Genomic DNA, 22,081 nt, shown 5'->3' with positions numbered 1-22,081 from the left:
CTGGGGAATTAGCTGGGTGCTAGCAGATGTTTGGTAAAAAGGAATTCATCCCTGAAGCCACAGACCAGCTGCAAAGGCACTCTTCAGAAGCTGTTTCAGTCCTTAAGAGTTTTGTTAATTTTTTTATCCTGCATGCTATAATGCAAACCCTTGAGAAATCTTTTGCAGCTTTTCCTCCATCACCCCAATTCATCTTCCATTTGGCCACACCGGTGCTGATCAGTCTGTTTTCCCTCATTCAATGAAACTGTTTGCTTTGAACTTCATTGGACAAGTTTGCCGACAAACTCCATAGCAAGCTCCCATGATCAAGCCACAGAGTAGCAAAATTTCTAAGTCAATGCATAAAGCATTATGTTGAAGCACTTGTTTAAAAACCACACGTTAAGGTTGCAACTGTGCACCCACTTACCTGGGAAGATGCCCCATTGAATTCAGTGGGATTTGCCTCTGAGTAGGCATGCTAGCTGAACTTCCACATGATTGTTGGTTATAGTTTTCTGTGTCAAATCAGTTTGATCCTCAACCTGCATGTGTTAGATTAACAAATAATGTCTTTGGTTCTAAGTAGCACTGTGTTGTGATAGAGATAGCATGGAATGTAGCAGTTTTCTAATCCAACCGAGCTTTGCCCACATTGGACCACCTCTTGCAGCAAGTGTCAGCCAGTGTGGTGTAGTGGTTAAGAGCGATAGACTCATAATCTGGTGAACTGGGTTCTCGTCTCCGCTCCTCCACATGCAGCTGCTGGGTGACCTTGGGCTAGTCATACTTCTTTGAAGTCTCTCAGCCCCACTCGCCTCACAGAGTGTTTGTTGTGGGGGAGGAAGGGAAAGGAGAATGTTAGCCGCTTTGAGACTCCTTCGGGTAGTGATACAGTGGGATATCAAATCCAAATTCTTATTCTTCTATATCTCAGTCATCTGCGTATTATTTTAAAAGCTCAATTATATGCAAAATTATACACCACCCCACCATATATAGTAGGTATAAGAGTCATGCCCCATATGGTATTCTATTCCTGCATCATCATTTTATAAATACAACACAGAAGTAATTTGTATAGAGTTATATACATTGTTGTATGTATCTGTTTATGTATCTGCTTATTTAGTTTAAGAAACCTGGAGCGTATATGTGTGTGATATACATGTGATATGCAAAAGGGGGGGTCATGTTCTTAGTGGAACTGGTAAAAAAATAATTTGCTTCTCATTGAGATTAAGGAGTAAGGAATTAGAAAAGGAAAACGGTTGTAGATAAGCTTGACATCAAGGTTTGCAGAAAATTCCAAGCCTAGTACTTTGTTCAAATCTGTGTTCCAATTTTTCAAAACTGTTCTTCCCCTGAAAAAGAGGTTTCCATTTTTCTGCCCCACATTTTAGAATTTCAGTGGGTGCATCATTTTGAGCTTACCTCATCGTTTTGAGGGGCGAGGTTCCTAAACTAACAAGGATAGTCTTTTATTAGCATTGTACCTTGTCCTTTGAAAATTACCATTAACGTTTTGGATATGGCAGAATAAAGAAATATTTAATGAATAAGTAAAAACAGAGTTGCCATGTATCTGTCTGTGCTGCATTTGGCTGTGCAGAAATAGAGGCATTAAACTGGGGTACAGTACTGGATCCGACCAGTGAGCCGGAGCCTTATCTTCTCCACCCCTCATGGTCCAACTGTGATGGGTGGATGCAACCATCCCTTGTCAAACTCCTGAAGTCACAGTGATGTCAGAAGACACTTGTTAAAAATTAAAGGGGGTGGGGTGCTCCTCTGCAGAGAAAGTAGCTTGTGTTCAAAGTGCATCCTCCAGTTCTTTGAATATGGGTGGCTTTCTGTGAAAAGAAACGAAAAACACTTTTCAATAGAAGGAAATTGGGTTCAAAGTCCTGGAGGAAGCGCTTTGAATCCTAGCTGCTGCTTCTGGTCCCCTCAACTGCACCAAGGAGTTTCTGAAGGGGAGCTCTCTTGTGTAACTGATAACTTGCTGATTATCGGGGCTTCAGCTGTGCAGGGTCCTCTTCAAGCAAAGATAAGCAATTCGCTGTTGGTGCTTTCAAGGAGCCCTGCTCTGTGCTTGGAAGTCCAAAGAACTGGTTGATAGGTGCCCACAAACTCCTTTTTGTCCCAGCCACATCTACCCGCCCCACATAGGATGAAAGGTGCAGGACAGGTGAGCATGGCCTTGCCCAAATGGCCTGATGAGACAAATGGGGAGCCCAGTGGGCCACAGGCTGCCCGCCCATGAGCTTAGTCCTAGTGAAGGAATAGCAAACGATTCAGTACCTCTCTCACATTACTTATCAGTTCCTGTTTTTCTTTTCTTTTTAATGTTATGTTTATTTAAGGGACTGTTGATTTATTGCTCTTATAAAGTTCCTATTGTTGCATTTTGTTTCAGAATCACAACCACTGCAGCTTGCATGATGGACTTGCGAAGATACCCATTAGATGAGCAGAATTGTACACTGGAAATAGAAAGCTGTATGTACACATAAAAGTACTTGCTTTACTAGATTCAGTTGTGTTGAGTATTTTAGCACAAATTATAATAATTTAAATTTTGCTGCTCAGTTATTTATTTGGTTTCCCGTTCACATTCATGCCACATACTGAAGACTCAGGATGGTACCAGGGCTGTCATAAAGGATTGACATGGTTAGGCATTTATTGAAGGCTGCACCTGGCCTTGAACGCTGGCAAAATTCAGGTCCCTATGCCCTGCTATTCTTCCTCTTCTATGTTACTGCCTCATCTCTCTGGTTGGTGGTATGGATTGGGCCCAGAAGGGCAAGGCAAATGAAAGAGCAACAGCATCAGAGATGAAGAGGAACAGTTACTGTGAAAGGGAGGCCCCCTGAACACACACACGGAAGCTGACACTGGATAGGACAACCTAGGACGAAATATGAGTTTCTTAATATTAAATCTGTTGCATATGATGCAGGCAAAACTATGTACTTTCAGCTTCTATTTATGCAAATCAGAAGGTTGAGCAAGTGTTTAAGTTCGCCCCATTGAAATCACTGCAACTTTGGTTTTTGTTTGGATCATGGCCACTGTATTCCCTTGATTTTTTATTTTTTTGATCTTTTTCATTTTCATATGTAGAAAAATAAATAAGTACATAAATATAGTAGTTAAGTTGCTATTATTTGTGGGCATTAAAAAAAAACCCCAACCCCAAAGGCATGGAAAATATAATGCCGTTCTGATTAGGCAAGAGCGATGACTGGATGCTTATCTACAACACAAGAGAACTAGTGTTCATGTTTTAATCAGATTCATTTTGAGGAAAGCAAGCACTGAGATTCAATTTGCTTTCAGTGTGCTTTATTATGGATGAGTGATCTTGCTATGCCCCCCTCCCCCCTCTTGGGCTGTCAGATAGACCTACTTATGATTATAAGTTCAGCTTCATGTAAGAAGTAAAACCTCTCTCTCCCCCATCCAGTTGTTTTCCGTAATTGGAGTGCTCATATCATTTAAATTTGTATTTCAAGAGCCATCGCTTTCTTCTACAATGCAAAGGGTATAGGGAATTTCTACACGCCTAAAATATCAATACACGCTAATGAACACTTTTGTGTAAATTACGCTTGGCCTGCTACCACTTTCCTGTTGAAGTTACGGGAGTTTTGCCATGGATTTCAAAGGAAGAATTAGGCCATCTGCCTCATATTTGTCTCACAGCACTTCTAAAGTCTATTTCTCAACATTTTTCAGTACAACTCTAGCATTTTTTTTTCAAAAAACAAAATTTTAGTTCTTCAAATAGTAGTGTTTCAGGATACATCTATGTCATTGTTATTTAAAGGATTGAATATTCTTTTTTAGTGCATCCAATCACTTCAGTACATGCATGCCAGGGTGCTTCTACCTTCCCTGGCCCTGGCGGTGGTTACATTGCTGACATTGTAAGGCGGGCATGAAGATTGGGTTATTTTCATCTTGCTTTCAGAGCAGATTGTGCTAATGAAGGGGAAAAACCTTGCTTTTTAATGGTCCATTTCCAGTGCTCCTGACTGTGCTTCAACACAGAACCACAAGTATAAAAATCTGAAGCACAGACCCTCTGGGCTCACCGTTCGAAGGAGATTGGTCTTGATAAAAAGAACATCTCTATATCTAGGGTTGTGCTCAATACTTACGAGGGGGGGGGCCTGCAAAAGTAGTCCTTCAAATCATAAACATTTGTTGTCGTCCACTCTTGTTTGTGGCTTCTTCATTGTTCAGTCTTTCGTCCTGTGGGTCCCATTTTTATAGCGTCTCCTTCACATAGACAGCATATATGTCATTTATTTAAATCACATTCGCTTGCCCCCAAAAAAGAATCCTAGGAATGGTAATTTTCTGTAAATTGTAGACAGGTAAGGAACAGTTCCCATGATTATTGGGGGGAGTTAAATGTGCTTTAAATGTATGGTGTATATGTGGTCACAGACCACATGATCCCAGCCAATCAAGGATTGCATGATGACGTGATGTCCCTATTTAACCAATAAGATTGACCATATATATGACAACATCACATGGCTAATTCAGAGTTAGGACAATGGTTTCTGTTCTTACTCTGAAGTGTTCCTAAAAGGAACCTCCAGTTTTAAGTCTTTCTTTTTTTTACTATCTGTAACTTTAAACTTATTACATAAGACATATTATTTTTGGAGGTAAGTTCTTCAGGTTGTGCAGGAGCTACCATATAATAAACATGTATTACTATGGCATCAGTTCTTAGCATGAAGCCAAGAATGGGATTTATTTATTTTTGTCCCTTTAAATATAAACAAGAAAATAAGGATAGATGACACATCTGATGGGCAGTTCTTCTCATCCTGGCAGCTGACAGATGTTTCAATTGGATCTAACGAAAAGAGACAGAAGTAGTGTTTAATAGGCCCATGGCCAGCTTATTGGTTTCTGAGGGATTGACGTCTGTAGTAGCCAGATAGTTGCATCACATTTATTAGTCAACAAAACTTGGTAAGAAATACACACATGGCTGCCCCTGCTCTACTTCTTGAGAGGGAGTGAATTCGTTGCTCTTCTGGGGCAATGAAGACTCAAACAAAATTGTGCCTTGGAGGAATGCTGTTTTATTTTTTGAAATTGTTGTTGATGGTTGTTATCTTGTAGTCCTGTATTGTTTGTCCTCTAACAATGGTCAGTTTTACATTTAAGCACCCATGATTCTAAAGCATTTGTGCTTTGTTGACAGATGGATACACAACAGATGACATAGAATTTTACTGGCGAGGTGGGAATAATGCAGTCTCTGGAGTGGAAAGAATTGAACTTCCTCAGTTCTCTATTGTGGAACACAAACTTGTGTCCAGGAATGTTGTCTTTGCCACAGGCAAGTATTTCTCGTGCTTTGAATGCTCTGCATCGTTAGCTCTCTTGCACAGGCCCATTTTTGTCTGTATATGGCCATAGAGGTGACAAAAACTGGGTGGCCAGATCATACTTTCTAAAATAAAGGACACTGGTGTTATAATGACTGGAATAAAAGACAACTGAGACATTCCATGTTTTTGTGATGGTCTAGAATAAAGGATATAAGTATGAACATCCCAAACTACTGTAGGACTTGCGGGGGTGGGGGTGGGATGCTTTGGCAAAGCAAGACTGCCAACCAAGCACTTTAGAGGCAAAGTCCTTTTACTTGGTGATTTCAGGGATTTGATATGAAAACATTTTGCAACATCCTACCTACCATTAATGCTGCAAAATATGAACCATACGGAACAGACAGTTGGGCATTGTAGTATTGAAATTAAGAATAATAAGGGGCTGTAAACTAGAACAGGGGCAACACTTAAAGATCAGAAACTGACTGAAATGGTACAGCAAAAATAATTCACTCAGAAACAGCTTCATGAACCAAGCCACCAGTCTGAATTTTCCTGATTAAATTGTTTTAGGAGAATTGCCTCTATAGGCAACTGTATAGCCAAGCTAATGGATAAACATAGTAATGGAGAAATAAGTATAGGCAATTGTATAGCCAAGCTAATGGATAAACATAGTAATGGAGAAATAAGTATTGATCCCACCCCCCATAAAAAAATTCTTTCTTTTTTTAAAATTATTAGGTTTTTATGTCAGGTTTTTGTTCTAATTATGAGCACTGTAACAAGTCCTGACAGAATTCACTATTTTGATAAGTATTTTTAAGATTTAGGGTTATCTAATTTAAACATCCATGGGCTGGAATCAAGGGGAAGAAGGCTATTCCACCGTCTTGTGGAGATGACATCACACACACACACATTTACAGTAATATGTGAAAATTATTTTGTAAATGTTAATTAACTATATCTCTGTTCTTCACAAAATTTCAAAAGGTAACCAGATAGGTGTTCAAGAATCATGACATATTTTCTCTAGTATGCATTAGTTTCAATGTGAACTCACAAATTTTTGTGATTTTTATTCAAGGTTTTATAGGTAACAAAACAGCCCATCAAATGTGTTTTTGCTTCTGTAGAGGAGGAGCATATTCTGCCTTTACTAACGTCATCAATAGTTACATTGGAGAATATATATAACTAACTGTTATTTCCCTTGTTTTCTAATAGGTGCCTATCCAAGACTGTCACTGAGCTTTAAGCTGAAGAGGAATATTGGATACTTTATTCTTCAGACCTACATGCCCTCGATACTGATTACCATTTTATCGTGGGTGTCCTTCTGGATCAATTATGATGCATCTGCAGCAAGAGTTGCTCTCGGTATGGAATGAGGATGAATGGGGCATTACCCTGTCATATCCTTGTAGGAGGTTGTTACAACAGCCACATATTTAAGCACAGGTGACAAAGGATTGCATGCAGATGGGTGAGTGGACTGGCGCAGGAGGGATGGAGCACTTCCCAGAAAATAAACAGGCTGTCAGATGAGGGAAGTCCCCATTTCCACAAACAGCGAAGAAATGCAGTAAGTTGCTACAGCTACAGTCCCCAGCAGGCGCATAAAGACTTTTCGCAGGCTGGGCTTTTTTGCAATCCTGTGTTAGAGCTTGCCTCAGATCAGAAGTGGTTTGCCCAGTGGGGTTGGAGCCACAGCAGTAGCCTCCCAGCAGCAAAGCAATGCTGATTACTGGTAGCAGGAGCTAAAAGACAGTGACAAAGTTGGGGCTGCATAACCAACAGAGCCAATCCATTGCTCACACCACTGTATGTACGCACCCTCAATCTTGCCACTGCTTCACTCGTGCTGGTAAGCAGTAGTGGCTCCATTCCCTTTGCTGTTGAAGCAGTTGGCTGATGCAAGGGGGACTGAGCCGAGAGAAGGTTTCTGAAGTCCAAGCCCTTCTCTGATTATTGAGCTGGCTTTGGGGGGGTGGCAAAGCAATATATAGGCCACTTTGCTTCCTCTTCTTCCTCCCAGTTCCTCATGGATTCTCCCTTGTTACATACGTTTACAGACATGGGGTAACCCAGAATAAGATCAGCACTGAATTGCATGCAGTCCCGTTGTCCACTCTCAAGTGCAAAATGCCTGCTGTTGAAACATCAGTAGTTTTCCAGCTATTATCGGTTCAAGGAACTGTTTCCATATCACCTGCAACAGAACACCTGTGCTTTTAATTGGGTTCTCAAAAACAACAACAACAATTTTATTATTTATACCCCGTCCATCTGGTTCTAAAGCACACATGCCATTCACACAGGACTCTTGCTAGAGCTTTTGAGTTTCACCGCTGCTCTATGTGCATCCCAGAGCACTCTTGTTAGGGTACACATTTCAGATAGAATTGGTGGGCCAGCCATCTTTCACCATTACCACCATTGGTACAGAGAAACCCATGATCCACCCTTTGAATAGCACTGGGTTACATCAGTTCTCTAAGCTCAATTGATTTCAGTGAAAATCCCCTTTCTAGCTCTCCTTTATATCTCCTTTCATCCTTTTTAAGGAATTTCTCATATGACAATTTTCTTTTAGGTCCGGAGAAAGTAGTTATATAACAAATCATTTATAGGTATTTCAGAAGCAAACTCTTCAGTAAAGAAACTGTCTTATTCCAAATCACTTTGGTTGTAATAGGTTAGGCATCCAATAAATGTAGGATAAGATCTCTTTGTGGAATTCACAGAGCTATGAAACAAAATATGAGGTCCTTGAAGTGAAAGGCAGAATATAAATGCAATAAACAAACAAATAAAAACAACAGTGTTCCCTTTCTTTATTTCGCTGACTCTTCCACAACATCAACAAGCTCCTGGAAATGGCTTTTAGGGGGAAATGCATGAAAGATCTTAATATACTTGCCTTTCGTCCCATTTTTAGGTATTACAACTGTGCTTACTATGACAACGATCAACACTCATCTCAGAGAGACTTTGCCTAAGATTCCCTATGTCAAAGCCATTGACATGTATCTCATGGGCTGCTTTGTATTTGTCTTCTTGGCCTTACTTGAATATGCTTTCGTCAACTACATCTTCTTTGGAAAAGGCCCTCAAAGGCAGAAGAAACTTGCAGAAAAGACGGCCAAAGCAAACAACGATCGCTCTAAGTTCGAAAGCAACCGGGTAGGATTATTCACATCATCTACTAGCCTGTGTTGTTTTCAGTTCCAAAGCACCACTATGGATCAGTAGGATTAAGTGTACTTACCCTCCACGCTAAGCTGTATCATTGGCATCTGTAGAAACCGCAGCCACCTCCCTCCCTCCCTCAGTATGAATAGATCCTTAGTCACATAAAACACTCCCAGTACACAGAGAGTGCAGAAAGGGAAAGAGTGAGCAAAACATGGTTCTGGTAGGCTACAGGTTCACATACTTTATTACCATAAGCGAAATAGCTAGTTCAGGATTCACAGGCCTGGGAACTTCTCTTCCCATCACTAACACTTAATGCAAGGTAAAGGTAAGGGGACCCCTGACCATTAGGTCCAGTCGTGGCCGACTCTGGGGTTGCGGCGCTCATCTCGCTTTATTGGCCGAGGGAGCTGGCATACAGCTTCCAGGTCATGTGGCCAGCATGACTAAGCCGCTTCTGGCAAACCAGAGCAGTGCACGGAAACGTTGTTTACCTTCCCACCAGAGCGGTACCTATTTATCTACTTGCACTTTGATGTGCTTTCGAACTGCTAGGTTGGCAGGAGCTGGGACCAAGCAACGGGAGCTCACCCCGTCATGGGGATTCGAACCACAAACCTTCTGTTCAGCAAGTCCTAGGCTCTGTGGTTTAACCCACAGCACCACCCACGTCCCTTAATGCAATGTATATTGCCCCAATTACTCTTGTCGTGCCTCCAGGATAAGGGAACTGGCCAACTGAATGTGTTTTGTTACATATAAAAACTACTTCCTCCACTGCTTATTATTTCTTTTTAGTTTCTTATACAGAATGAGAAATAAGTCATGGAGCCCAGACTTAAATGCTGTCAGCTCCCCACCCCTACCCCCGCCAGACTAGGAAAGATGCAGAATTTTTTTTGTTTGGCGGTTGTATTTAAGTGTGTCAAAAACAAATGTGCATTTTTTCAGTAGCAAAACCTCTGCTCATTTCCTGCTGTATGTATTTGTACAGGAAATGGTTAAAGGGGTGCAAGAAGACAGCTTTTCTTCACGAGGTTTGCGTCTGAATTCAAAGGGCCGTTCACAATGTGATATTAATGGAATTATATTTGGTTGGTGCAGATCATGGCAACTGGTGTAGTAAGAGATCGAGAACCACAAATTTCGATGTGAAACTGCAAGCGCATAGCTAAAGCAGTGCCTCCTTTTGTGTTGTGCAGGAGAGAAAGCTAAATATGAGATCAATGTTTAGACATTTAAGAAAGGCTTTAAGTGCGTTGTTTGTATTCCTCAGTGTACTGATTTGTTTTTTTACTAGTTCTATTGTTACAAGTCACCACACCGAGAATTTTTAATTGATGTTTATCTAAGGGCAGTGTGTGTGTCTGTCTGTGTGTGTGTGTGTGTGTGAGAGAGAGAGAGAGAGAGAGAGAGAGAGAGAGAAGAGACATGTGCCTCAAGGCACATGCAACATTATACAGTAGTATAGGTCCTCTCAAGCCAATATTATAAATGGTGTCCCAGCATATTTTGTTGCTATGTCCAGGGAGGAAAGTGGTATTCTTGTCATCTACTTTTCTTAAATGGCTAAATGTGATCATGCGATCAGGGGAGCACATCCAGGCTTACATAATTTCTTCTCCCTACGTAATTTTTTTTGACCCAATCCGAAACTAGTTTAACTGTCCCAATGACTTCTGGGAATTGTTTTTTTTTTTTGTGGGTTGTATGTGGGGTTAAATACCAATGTGCTCTAATACAACAAATACTAGTATGGATTAAATCAAGCAAAATAAAATAGTAATTAAGCAAAACTGAAGACTGTCATTTAAAAGAGAGATACTGTATTTTTCGGTAAATGGTCTATGTAGACCCAGCGAGTAAGAACAACTGACTTATTTTGTAGGCTGTCACACAAAGAATTTTGTGACTAATTCCTGCAATCTCTGGTTTTCCGTCTTCTAGAAGTGAACCGGGCAATTGCAAACTAGGACTTATGGGCATTCTTCTAAGCAATGGGGCAATAATCTTTGTACAAGCATCTTGATCATAGGGGCAGTGTTAAAGGACATGGTCTATGGACTCTCTCCACCATTACAAGGGCAGAGCCTTTTGACAAAGGGGATTTTTCTGTAGCCCCCCATTTAAAACCACAAATGGAAAGACAGCACACCTTGCAAGTGTAAAGGCCCTCATAGGACTGTACTTCTATTGTGAGGTTCATTATCTCCTCCGCCCCCCCCCCCCTGCCCCATTATATCTGTATCGCCCTTTACAACTCACAAGGTTCCTTGGCTGAGAAGCACAACACTTAAATTGTGATATAATCAGGGATATTTATAGATTTTTTTTATATATGAAGCCCCTGAAATTCTGCTGGAACCTATAATAATTCACCAAAAAACTTCTCCGAACTTCGCCGTATCCCACCCCACTCCTGTGCACTTCCACCCGAATGTGTGCATGCTTTGTTGCTAGAGTTGTGTTTAGAAATGTATGCAAAACTTTACAGCAGTAATTCAGGGAAGTGTTTTGTTGAAGCTTTGCACCTGTTCTTTATCAACATGAAGGCTGGTTTGCACATTCCACTATTTTGGCGATGTAATAACTCTCCACTCAGTAACTATCAGGGTGTAAATCTTTACCCCCGTTGCTGGTCTGCTTATGTTATTCCCATGCAAGCATCACTATAGTATGAGGTGTTGGATGAGCAATGCTTAGAAAATACCTGTCTCCCAGTTATTAAAGAATTGAAAGAGAAATGTGGTTTCCAGTCTTTCTCTGTTAAGTACGTCCTGCATGGTTAGCTGAAAATCATGTCCCTGGAAACAGAGTGTTCCAACCAGGAACATTCATTGTACTAATTATTATTAAAAAGCATTGCTCACTTTCTCCAGCCTCGGATCGAGGGAGTTAGGGACATATGATGGTGCAGGCTGTGTGATACTAGGTCCTCAAGTTAGTTTGAATTTGGCCTGTTGAATGACCATCTGCCATTGTACTTGGGAAAATATTAAATATATTTAAATAATTACAGGCTTTCTTCTGGACTGAGAATATATACTACAGAACAATGTTGGTGAGCTCTAAAATTGAGTGGTAAAGGAAAACCTGCACATGTTTTGTACCGACCCCTTAATAAGAGCCATTTACTGAAAACATGTCACCAGTTTTAATAATTCAATATGCACCTTTTTAAATTGGCAATGAGCCCATCTAAAATTTTACAAGTAGAATTCTTAATATTCACAGTGGCAAGGAGGAACTTAACAGTGCAATTTCTGTAGCATGTGGAAATAAAATACAAAACTTTCCCCTTTTAATTTTCTGATACACTTCACTATTATCTTTAACAGTATTTGTTACACTGTTTCCAGGATGTTTATTTGGACTTTAGTGTTTTTAAAAATATGTGCTAGAGCTAAAGATGTCCATTAAAGTTAGGTTAAGTTAGGTTTGGGACGCGGGTGGCGCTGTGGTCTAAACCACAGAGCCTAGGTCTTGCTGATCAGAAGGTCGGCCATTCAAATCCCCGTGATGGGGTGAGCTCCCGTTGCTCGGTCCCTGCTCCTGCCCACCTAGCAGTTCGAAAGCACATCAAAGTGCAAGTAGATAAATAAGTACCACTCTGGTGGGAAGGTAAACGGCGTTTCCGTGCACTGCTCTGGTTTCACCCAAAGCAGCTTAGTCATGGTGGCCACATGACTGTGGCCACAGAGCTGTCTGCGGACAAACACCAGCTCCCTCGGCCTATAGAGCGAGATGAGCGCCGTAACCCCAGAGTCGTCCACGACTGGACCTAATCATCAGAGGTACGTTTACCTTTAAGTTAGGTTTATTGAATTTATGAATTGCTTCCAACAGCAAAAGTCCCAAAGCAATTTACAATAAAACAAACAATTATTTGAAAGGCAAGAATGGCTAATCAAGAAAATTAAGTAACTAGACATTTAAAAGCGGCTTCCATGTAAATTCTAGTTTCCCTCTTTTTAGCATTCAGGAGGTCTGGTTATCCTTCACTGAATATAAAACGTAGACAGTGTCTGTGGATTGGAAAGTAGTTTTCAAATGTTCTCACTAATATAGCCAAAAAAAGGAGGGGAATCCATTCGAGACAATATTAAAAGTACCCAAGTGACAAGGAGCCCACAATATTAGCACACACTGGAACTGGCATAGATTGACTTTTGGAGCACAGTCCTGTTTCAAGGGGTGATACAACTGAATGTCTAAGACCAATCTATACGGAGTTCAAAACACAAAGAGCCCAGACCGTAACAACATAGCACGAGGTTAAAATTGTCTGGTTGAAAAATCCCAGCTGCCATGGGCTAACATTGTCTTAATATACAATGTTTTGGTCTGATTCTAAAACTGCCTGCTTTCATAAGCAAGCAATTAGAGAAGGTATATTGACTGTTGCATAAGTACAGTGTCAAAATTCATATTATCCCAAGCCTTGTGGGGATGCTATATCTGCATGAAAAAGCTAACATGCAAAGACACGAGAACCTGCAAATGGAATATTATGTCTGCTAGTGACTTGGCTGTTTGTCTTATTCCCTGGCCAGGAAATCAGTCAGTTTCTTCTATATTGCTCTCAATCCAAGCAGAAGGATCCCACAGCTAATTTGTGGGATCTGACCTTTTTGTGGATCATTATATTGTAACTTCTGATGATAAAGCCAGATCAGATAAAGGGTGCTACACATTCTCATTTTACTACCGCAGAACCCTTGTTTTAAGTTCATGTGCCACTTCAAGAGGGAAAAAAGGGAAGAATGGTAAAATGTAAAGTAAATAACACTCTGCAATTGTGAACGGTATCAAATACACTTCAATTCCGGGACCCTTAAAATTAATATCATATTAAACAATTAAATTGGATTGAAATGATTCAGGGAACATGAATTGCCTGCCATTAAATTCACTTTCAAAAATTCCGCACAATTAAAAATATGTTGAAATTGGCATTAAGAATGAAGTGAGAAGCCTGCACATTTTGATACAAGTTTTTAAAATATTTTTTTTTTAAATTGATCTAGACCCATAAAACAAATGGGAGTTTTGCCATGAAATGACACTTCCCAGACAGTACAGTGACTTACTCGCTTTCCAAAGCAGAACAAGACAAATTTCTAGTAAATACGTTGCACCAGAGTGAATAGTATCTTCAGGAACCTCTGATTATCATTATGTTTTAGGAATAAAAAAGAGTAAGTAGATTGTTCTGCCTAGTTGAACTTGCACACTCAGTAATCCTAAAGCCAGGCAAATGTGATCTGAGGGGCTCTTAGGCATGGTATGCTCTGCCACCAAAGAGGCCTGCTGCCAGGACTTTTACACACTCACACAAAAACATACAACCATGTTCTTCTGGCAATGGGTATGGGAAATGGGGTTTTCCAGGGGAATGTTTGGAGCAGCCAGGCACTAGCAGGATCCTAAGTCTCCTCGTTCCCTTCACATGCCTTCAGCTATGCTGCAAATGAAATAGCCAATTTCTTTCCATTTACCACAGTTGGGGGGGGGGAAATAATAATAGAATAAAAACCACCAAAGAGGAAGACCTCCCTACCCTAGGGACTTAGGAAGCCCTTGGGAAGTATTGGTATGTCTTCTATGTAATCTCACCACCATCCCAGGATTGTGAACTATACATTTGATCCTGTTTAAGTAGGCCAAATGTTTCATATTTACATGTCCGGTGCTTGGGTAACTTTTACCCAAAGCAGAGGGAGGGCTGCATTGGGAGATAAAAGGTGGGATGAACCTCCTGTTTCTGGCAATGGGTCAGTGTATTGTGGCTCAATGCATTTGCACCCATATGTGTGCTAGGGAGAGGAGAAAGTGATATTTTGAGTGTTGTACCAGTCATTCCTTGCATGAGCAGCAATACTCACTTGGGACCGGAATTTGCCCATAGTGTTAATGACTTTTCTGAAGGATCATTATGTAGGTAAAGCGACTTTGTGAATACTACAGCAGATGAGTAGCCTGCATCTGTATCAAATGCAATTTTGAATATTGATCAGAACTTACAATACAATTCAGTAGGGAAAGTGGATTTGCTCTTTAGCCTTTTTATATACTGTTGTGCTCACAGGAGCATGCAAAGGTCTAGGGGGATTCCTCATCCCACCAACAGAGACCCATCTGTGTTAAACGCCCTCAGGAGAGAACCCTCTCTGATCTGCATCTTCTGAGGTCCTGAGGTGTGACTGCCTGGCTGACTGGCTAAAGCCCTGGAAAATAGCACTCCAGTTACAGAACGAGTCTACATTGCAACATTTTGTTTCAGGCCCTACTTGTTTTATATTTATGTTATTGACATGATTCCTAATCCTTACCACTTCATATGGTAATTCTGTCCATTTTCATGGGGAATAGTTAAACCTTATTTTATTTATTTGTGTGTTTGTGTGTTTGTTTTAAAAACATTTGTATACTGCTATTCATTAAAAAAACACCAAAGTGGTGTATAACAATAGAACAAAAAAACCCATACAATAAAAAAGTTAAAAAGTTAAAATCAGACATCAGTTAACTATTATGGAAAGATGTATTCTTAATTTCCTGCATAGGCCTGATGGAATAGAAGAGTTTTCAGCAGTCATTTAAAACTTGGAACAGAAGTTGCCCTCTATTCTGAAATAGAATTAAATATTTTTATTTACTGGAAAAAAATTATGAACCTCCATCATTATGAATTTGTTTCCAACTAGGTGGACATGCATGGGAATATCCTGCTAACATCCCTCGAAATTCACAACGAAGTTGCAAGCAATGAGGTCACCACAAGCGTCACCGATCCTCAGAATTCAACAATATCCTTTGACAGCTCAGGTATCCAGTACAGAAAACAGAGTTCGCATCGAGAAAACCTTGGAAGGCGTACATTGGACAGAACTGGCGCCCACACAAAGAAGAGTCATTTACGGAGAAGGTCTTCACAGCTAAAGATAAAAATTCCTGACCTAACGGATGTGAACGCCATAGATAGATGGTCAAGAATGGTGTTTCCTTTCACTTTTTCTCTTTTCAACTTAATCTACTGGCTATACTATGTCAACTAAATTGACTTTACTTCTTCTTCTTTTTTTTAAAAAAAAGACTTCAACAAGTTAAATATTAATTTGCCTGTTATTTTGTATGTGTACATAAGAAACTTTTACACTATATATATATATATATAAATATAAAATATATATAAATATATTTAAAATCCTGTTTATGTGTGTACATATATTGTGAAAGAATGTGTATTATACCCATTGTGCATACACATATGTACTATATATATACACACACACTCTGTACTTTCGGAAGATAACGGACAGTTTAGCAGAATGTGCATTAAGTGATTTTTAAAAAATAAAATAAAAAGTATGGAGAGGCAAGTGCTCTGAAAACTGTAGGTTTTGATAAATCTAAAAGTCATTTAAGACCACCCAAATATTTTTCAGACCTCTGCAATTCCATATTTATCAGAATTATGTGATATTGTTTGTGGAAACTTGACTGCTCATTAACTGGTAGAATTAACACTGGTACACTTTTTCTAAGTTATATTTCCTAATCATTGAACCAATGAACCTAATCAATATTTTTTAATTTTTGTTTTTGCTAATGGTTTGTGTTTTATATTCTAGCAAAGATCAGTTTCCCTATCAAAAATGGGCATCATCCTTTTAGCGATCACTTGTTTATTCTCATGTAGCAAGTTAAATCTTGATCAAGAGATCAGTTTGCTTCGCGTTCATAGGATTTACAATCCTTAAGAAGCTATTGAACGATGCAAAGCAGCCTCTTCTTATGTGATACAGTGCATTATATAATGTTTTAATTTAATATTCCAATTACAGTATAGGATTACTTTGAGGAGAGAATCCCTACAGCATATTGTTACTGGAATGTTGTTTGAAATGCAACTGCTGCTAACATACTTAGGATCTATTCTGATCTATACAGGGTTATCAAATCTTCTCCTTTGCAGGGGTACTATAATCTGAGGAGATTCTTTCTGAGGAAAATTTTAGCACATACATTGCTCCATGTTCTGCTGTACCTGCTTCCCCTTTGCAAATCTTCTCTATGTTACAGTGGAGCAGCCAGGCAGAACAAATCAGTTCCACAAAAGAATAGATAAGGTTTATATATATATATATAAAAGCTTCTCTGTGCCACAGAGCTTTTCAAATTTCCAGAATGCCAGGCAATGGAGGATATGATAATCTTAGCCCATTGTTTCTTTAATTATTAGTATTCCAATGATAAACTAGAAGACACCTCAGGTTAAAAACGAAAAGGGAAAACCATGCATTTACATTACCAAACATTTTTAGAACATGATTAATGTAAGATATATTTGCATAATATGCATATATATGAATAATTTACCCAATTTTCTTTCTAGTGCTTGCTACTGTGACTGCATGCTATATCATACTTTTGTTTCTGTGATGTTACAGCTTTCTCTTCTCTAGAATTAAACCAATATAGCACTTCTAATGTATAAATTCAATAACAGAACATTTTCACATCTATTTTGTACATATATATGTATATACACACTAAAACTGCTAGTATAGCTGATATGCTACATTCACAAACCATAAATAATGGAGAACAAATGTCTTGCTTCAGCATTAAATGCATTCAGTCATTTTCCTTATGCAAAATGTTCCACTTTTGTTTTCCTGTAGTTAGAATGCATTCATATCAGTACTGTTAACTTAGCATACATGAGATGAATGAATATCTAAAGGAGTTTAGAGAAAACTGGATGAGCAGGAATTTGGAAGGTAAAGTTGTAGGTGCAAATCGCCAGTTGTATTCCCCATTCATTTCATTATGGCAACTTCCACTAGTTGGGTTGCACTGGAAACATTTTGTAGCTTTCATTATATGGAAGCAACCTCTGATTCACCTGCCATACTGTTAAAGGGCCACTTTCCATGTTACAGGAATGCTTTTTGCATGTCACTCCCACATAAAATAATATACTATAGAAAAGGATATTATGTTGAAACTGAGTTAAAACCAGTCATACCTGGTTTCATTTTCACATGCTGGAGAACACCGTATGTGAGGGGGGAGAAATGGTATTTCACATAACTGGCCTAGTGATTTGGGGGGGAAAGTTTTACCTTGATATGAAAACAGAAACCTGCAGAATTATGTTTAGTCTCGGCTGATATCACACCTGCTACTGAGACAACATGCAGTGCTATTTTTCTAGAAAAAGAGGTGCCGGAACTCACCGTGAATCTTGTTCTCTTAGAATGGCAATGGCACCCACCTGAGAGGTGCCGGAATTGACTTCCGGTGAGTTCTGGCTGGAAAAAAGCCCTGGATATATGCCAGGAATCCAGGGCAGCTTGCTAGAGACCATGGCTTTCTTGGAAGAATACGTATTAACTAAAACCATGCCAAAATTATTCTTAGTGGACTGGTTCATTTTATTGCCTAACGGAAGCTGCCATTGAAATTATAATATGAGCCTTTAAATCAAAATAGGAATCAAAATTTCAGTGCAGCTGTAGTGTTAAAATAATTATAATAATAATAATCGGATGTTGAGGCTTATACTGAAGTTCATAAACTTATGAAAGATGGGAAGGGTTGTCTTTTTCGTTTTTCTTTTTTTGCTATGAATGTAAATAAAGATAATTTTGTGTGAGGGTATCTTGATTGGTCTATAACACTGAAATCAGTAATGAGCGAGGAATGACAGCAACCCATAATGACTTCAGGCTTCAACAACAATTTAGACAATGTGATTCACAAACTAATTGAGATGAACTATATATCTATAACATTTAATCTGAATCCTAAACATATTAAGCTGAAACAGATCTGTAGAACCTACCGTATTTTTCCATGTATAAGATGATTTTTTTTTTTTTGTATTTAAAAATGTTAAAAATTTGGGGTCCTCTTATACACAGATAGTGTTGAGGGGGGACGGGCGATTGGTGGCATCCGCAAGCAGGAGATTGTCAGCGGCAATTGGGTGGGTGATTGGTGGCTGCGGCAAGGCCTGCTGGCGATCGGCTGCTGCTGTGTCAATTGGGCGGGTGATTGGTGGCTGCGGCAAGGCTGGGCAACCTCCCCCTATTTCCTTAATTTGGGGTCCCAAAAAGTAGGGGTCGTCTTATACACGGGGGCATGTTATACATGGAAAAATACAGTACTTTGTGTGTGCTTAGGATTACAGTGGTACCTCAGGTTAAGAACTTAATTCGTTCTGGAGGTCCGTTCTTAACCTGAAACTGTTCTTAACCTGAGGTACCACTTTAGCTAATGGGGCCTCCTGCTGCCGCCACACCGCCAGCGTGCGATTTCCGTTCTCATCCTGAGGTAAAGTTCTTAACCCAAGGTACAGCTTCCAGGTTAGCGGAGTCTGTAACCTGAAGCGTTTGTAACCCAAAGCGTTTGTAACCTGAGGTACCACTGTACAGCCTTACTAAGCAATCCAACCCTGCCTTTGCACCAAGCAGGGGCAGGGGCACTTATATTAGATGGAGTTACCCCACTGCTCAACCCTGGTGGCCTCTGCCTGCAGAGTGACAACCACCTTCCTCCACTGGTGTGGAGCTCTACTTCCACCTGCTAGACAGTAAGTAGGAACCCTCAAAATGGGGCGTTCTGGAGACAGGGGAGGCAGAACCAGCCTGGGATCTGCTGGATCCTAAGCCAATCCTACTGCTATCCCATGGGCCCAAATTGGACCTGATTGTTATGCCAGCTCCAGGCTGGTGCAGCTACATGCCTCTCTTGCTCTTCTACCCTAGCCATTATGGGCTGTACGTGCTGTGGTGTCTCCACCTAGCTATGGCTGGAATTAGCAGCCTTAGCGACTCTGGTGAGATCAAGAAAATTGAAATACAGCTGCAACAGCTTTGGTGGGTGAGGAACTGCTACCAGAATGAGCCTGCCGAGGAAGCAAGAGTGCAATCCCAAGGCTCATACAATGCTACAGAGCTTCACATGTAGCAAAACATTTGAGGGTTTTCTAGGGAAGCCCAGCGGAGAATTTGGATGGGACTAGGGAAATTTCTTGAAAGGTTTTCCCGTTCCTGAACTCAGGCTGCTACTCGAGCAAAGTTAGCCATGTCTTTTATAGCTTTTTACATAAAATTGTTATAAATTATTTGCAGGCCAACAAAACATGTTTGTTATGAAAGGCACTGGAAAGAACATAATAAACATCATGCCGGATCAGGCCAAACACCCATCTAGTCCATCATTTTGCTCTCATGTTGGCCAGCCACATGCCTCTGAAAAAGCCCTAAAGTAGGAGCTGAATGCAACAGGGTTCTTCCCATTTGTGATTCCCAGCAGCTGGTATTCAAAAGCATTACTTCCTCCAATAGTGGAGAGGGAATGTAGCCATGATGACTGGTAGTCATTGATAGCCTTATTCTTCACGAATTTCTCTAATCCTCTTTCAGAGCCGTTCAAGTTGGTCCTTATCATTGCCATTGAAACAGTGTGCATAGTAAAAACAAAAAACAAACCCAGAATCAAACACAGGAACACTAGCTCTAGGAACAATAGCATCAAATCAACAAACCCTAAAACAACAAAACAGTGCAAACTCTTAAAAACAACGGAACGGTCCCGTCAGAAAATTGATGGGTATCATCAGCATTTAGCACTTTCTCTAAATGCTCAAAGCTATGCATCACCCCACTAATTTTTCTAATGTCACTTTGTAATAAAGGCCAGGATTACAGATTACATTTTTAGTGCTGTGCTGAATGATCACCTAGTTCAATTTTCAATGTCCTAAGTGGTTTTTCAAGGGATATAAGCAGTCTTTAAAAATAAAAATCCATGCAGTACTGATCTATCACATATTTGGTATAAGAGCCTTGTTGGATCACTCAAAAGCCTATCTAGTACAGTGGTACCTCTGGTTACGTACTTGATTTGTTCCGGAGGTCCATTCTTAACCTGAAACTGTTCTTAACCTAAAGCACCACTTTAGCTAATTGGGCCTCCCGCTGCTGCCGTGCTGCCGCCGTGTGATTTCTGTTCTCATCCTGAAGCAAAGTTCTTAACCCGAGGTACTATTTCTGGGTTAGCGGAGTCTGTAACCTGAAGCATCTGTAACCTGAAGCGTATGTAACCCGAGGTACCACTTTATAGCATGGTGTTTCCACAGTGACCAACCATATGCCTATGGGAAGCCTAGCTCAATGGTACTCTCCTGCTTGTGAATCCCAACAATTCGCATTGATATTGGAAATTAGTCACTGATAGCAGTATCCTCCATAAATCCCCTTTAAAGCTATCTAAATAGGTCCTTCACCAACCAGAAGGTTTGGTTCAGACCCTGGTTCAGTACTTTTGAGTAACAGCTCACCTCTGTCCAATATACCTTTCACATTGGATTTTTGTTTTTTGTTTTGTTTTGTTTTGTTTTGTTTAAAAAAGGAAGAGGAACTTTTTTATTAGGGGACAGAATTGGATGAAATTTGCAGGCAGAATAAACCATTTTGAAGGCCTGATTCCTGACACATTTCAGAATGATAACTGCAGTAGTCTTCTTGTAAAGGCAACTGCTACTTAATAACTTAATCTCCCCTGCTGATTTCTAGTCAACGGATCTGAAAATTGGAGAAATGAAAGTGGGACCCCAGGTTAAGAACGAGTTCAAGGGATTCTTGTGCTAGGCACAACTGAAGTTGTTTTGGAGTGCAAAGAGCTAAATGGCATTCACTTTCTATGTAAAATAATTCCCTCTGATTACAAGCTTGACCTGCCAGTCACAGTGGAGCTCTCTGCCCCCTCCCCTTCCTATCCTGATTTATTCCTTAAGCCTAAAGACATAAGTTGCTCTTGCAAAGCTGACCCTTTCCCCCAAAAAACCTGGCTGGGCCAGGCCACCCATGAGGCAAGATGAGGCAACCACCTCAGGCAGCAGATCCACAGGGTCAACAGATCCTGATGTAGATCTTTATCCCCCTCTTGTTCCTGGTCTAGCTCTTCCCTCTCCCCTTCTTTCCTGGTGGGGAGTGAGGTGCCATTTTATGCTTCGCCTCAGGTGCCAAAATGTATTGGGCTGGCCCTGAAAACTGGGATTGGGGAGCACTGATAAAACCATTTCTCTGACTACAAGCTAGAAGTGTCAGTAAAAAGCTTTCCTGCCCTCTCCTGATCCTGGTCTTTGCTTTCAGCTAGTCATAAGTTTTGATCTGGCAAAACTGCTCTCTCTTCCCCCTTGCATTTTCCTTCTTCAGGAAGCTTAGAGATATAACTTTGCATTTTGTGGAAGCTGGCCTGCACCATTTCTTTAATGTCTGGGTCACTGCAGCACCACAAAATTCTTCTGCCCAGTCTTGAACAGATCCTACTTTGCCTCAGATTGGTTGAGACTGAATCCATTCAAAGCATCACACCTCTGTTTGGGGTTCATCCAGATCTGGCACACACCAGATCTGGCAGGGAATTCTCTCTCGTGACTCTTCCAGCATACAGCTTCATTGGACAGTCTAACTATTATGAGATGAGGAGAAAATCTTATTTCTATGCACTTC

General features: G+C 40.3%; 1 protein-coding gene across 3 annotated transcripts in view; it reads left to right on the top strand.

Annotated features, from left to right (window-relative positions):
* The window catches only part of GABRB3 (gamma-aminobutyric acid type A receptor subunit beta3), a 201,900-nt gene extending 184,232 nt beyond the window's left edge, over nt 1-17,668 (top strand). For all 3 annotated transcript variants that reach the window (XM_083610777.1, XM_083610778.1, XM_083610779.1), the window contains 5 exons: nt 2,402-2,484; nt 5,219-5,356; nt 6,582-6,734; nt 8,296-8,540; nt 15,260-17,668. In XM_083610777.1, the coding sequence (XP_083466903.1) occupies nt 2,402-2,484; nt 5,219-5,356; nt 6,582-6,734; nt 8,296-8,540; nt 15,260-15,610 (970 nt within the window). In that variant the 3' untranslated portion in view covers nt 15,611-17,668. The remainder of the gene's footprint in view (nt 1-2,401; nt 2,485-5,218; nt 5,357-6,581; nt 6,735-8,295; nt 8,541-15,259) is intronic.
* Nucleotides 17,669-22,081: the final 4,413 nt, after the last annotated feature.

The sequence above is a fragment of the Podarcis filfolensis genome (assembly GCF_964270895.1).
Source record: "Podarcis filfolensis genome assembly, chromosome: 4".
In the NCBI taxonomy this organism is placed as follows: domain Eukaryota; kingdom Metazoa; phylum Chordata; class Lepidosauria; order Squamata; family Lacertidae; genus Podarcis; species Podarcis filfolensis.
Note: the sequence above shows the minus strand (reverse complement) of the source record. Positions and strands in the feature narration are given on the sequence as shown.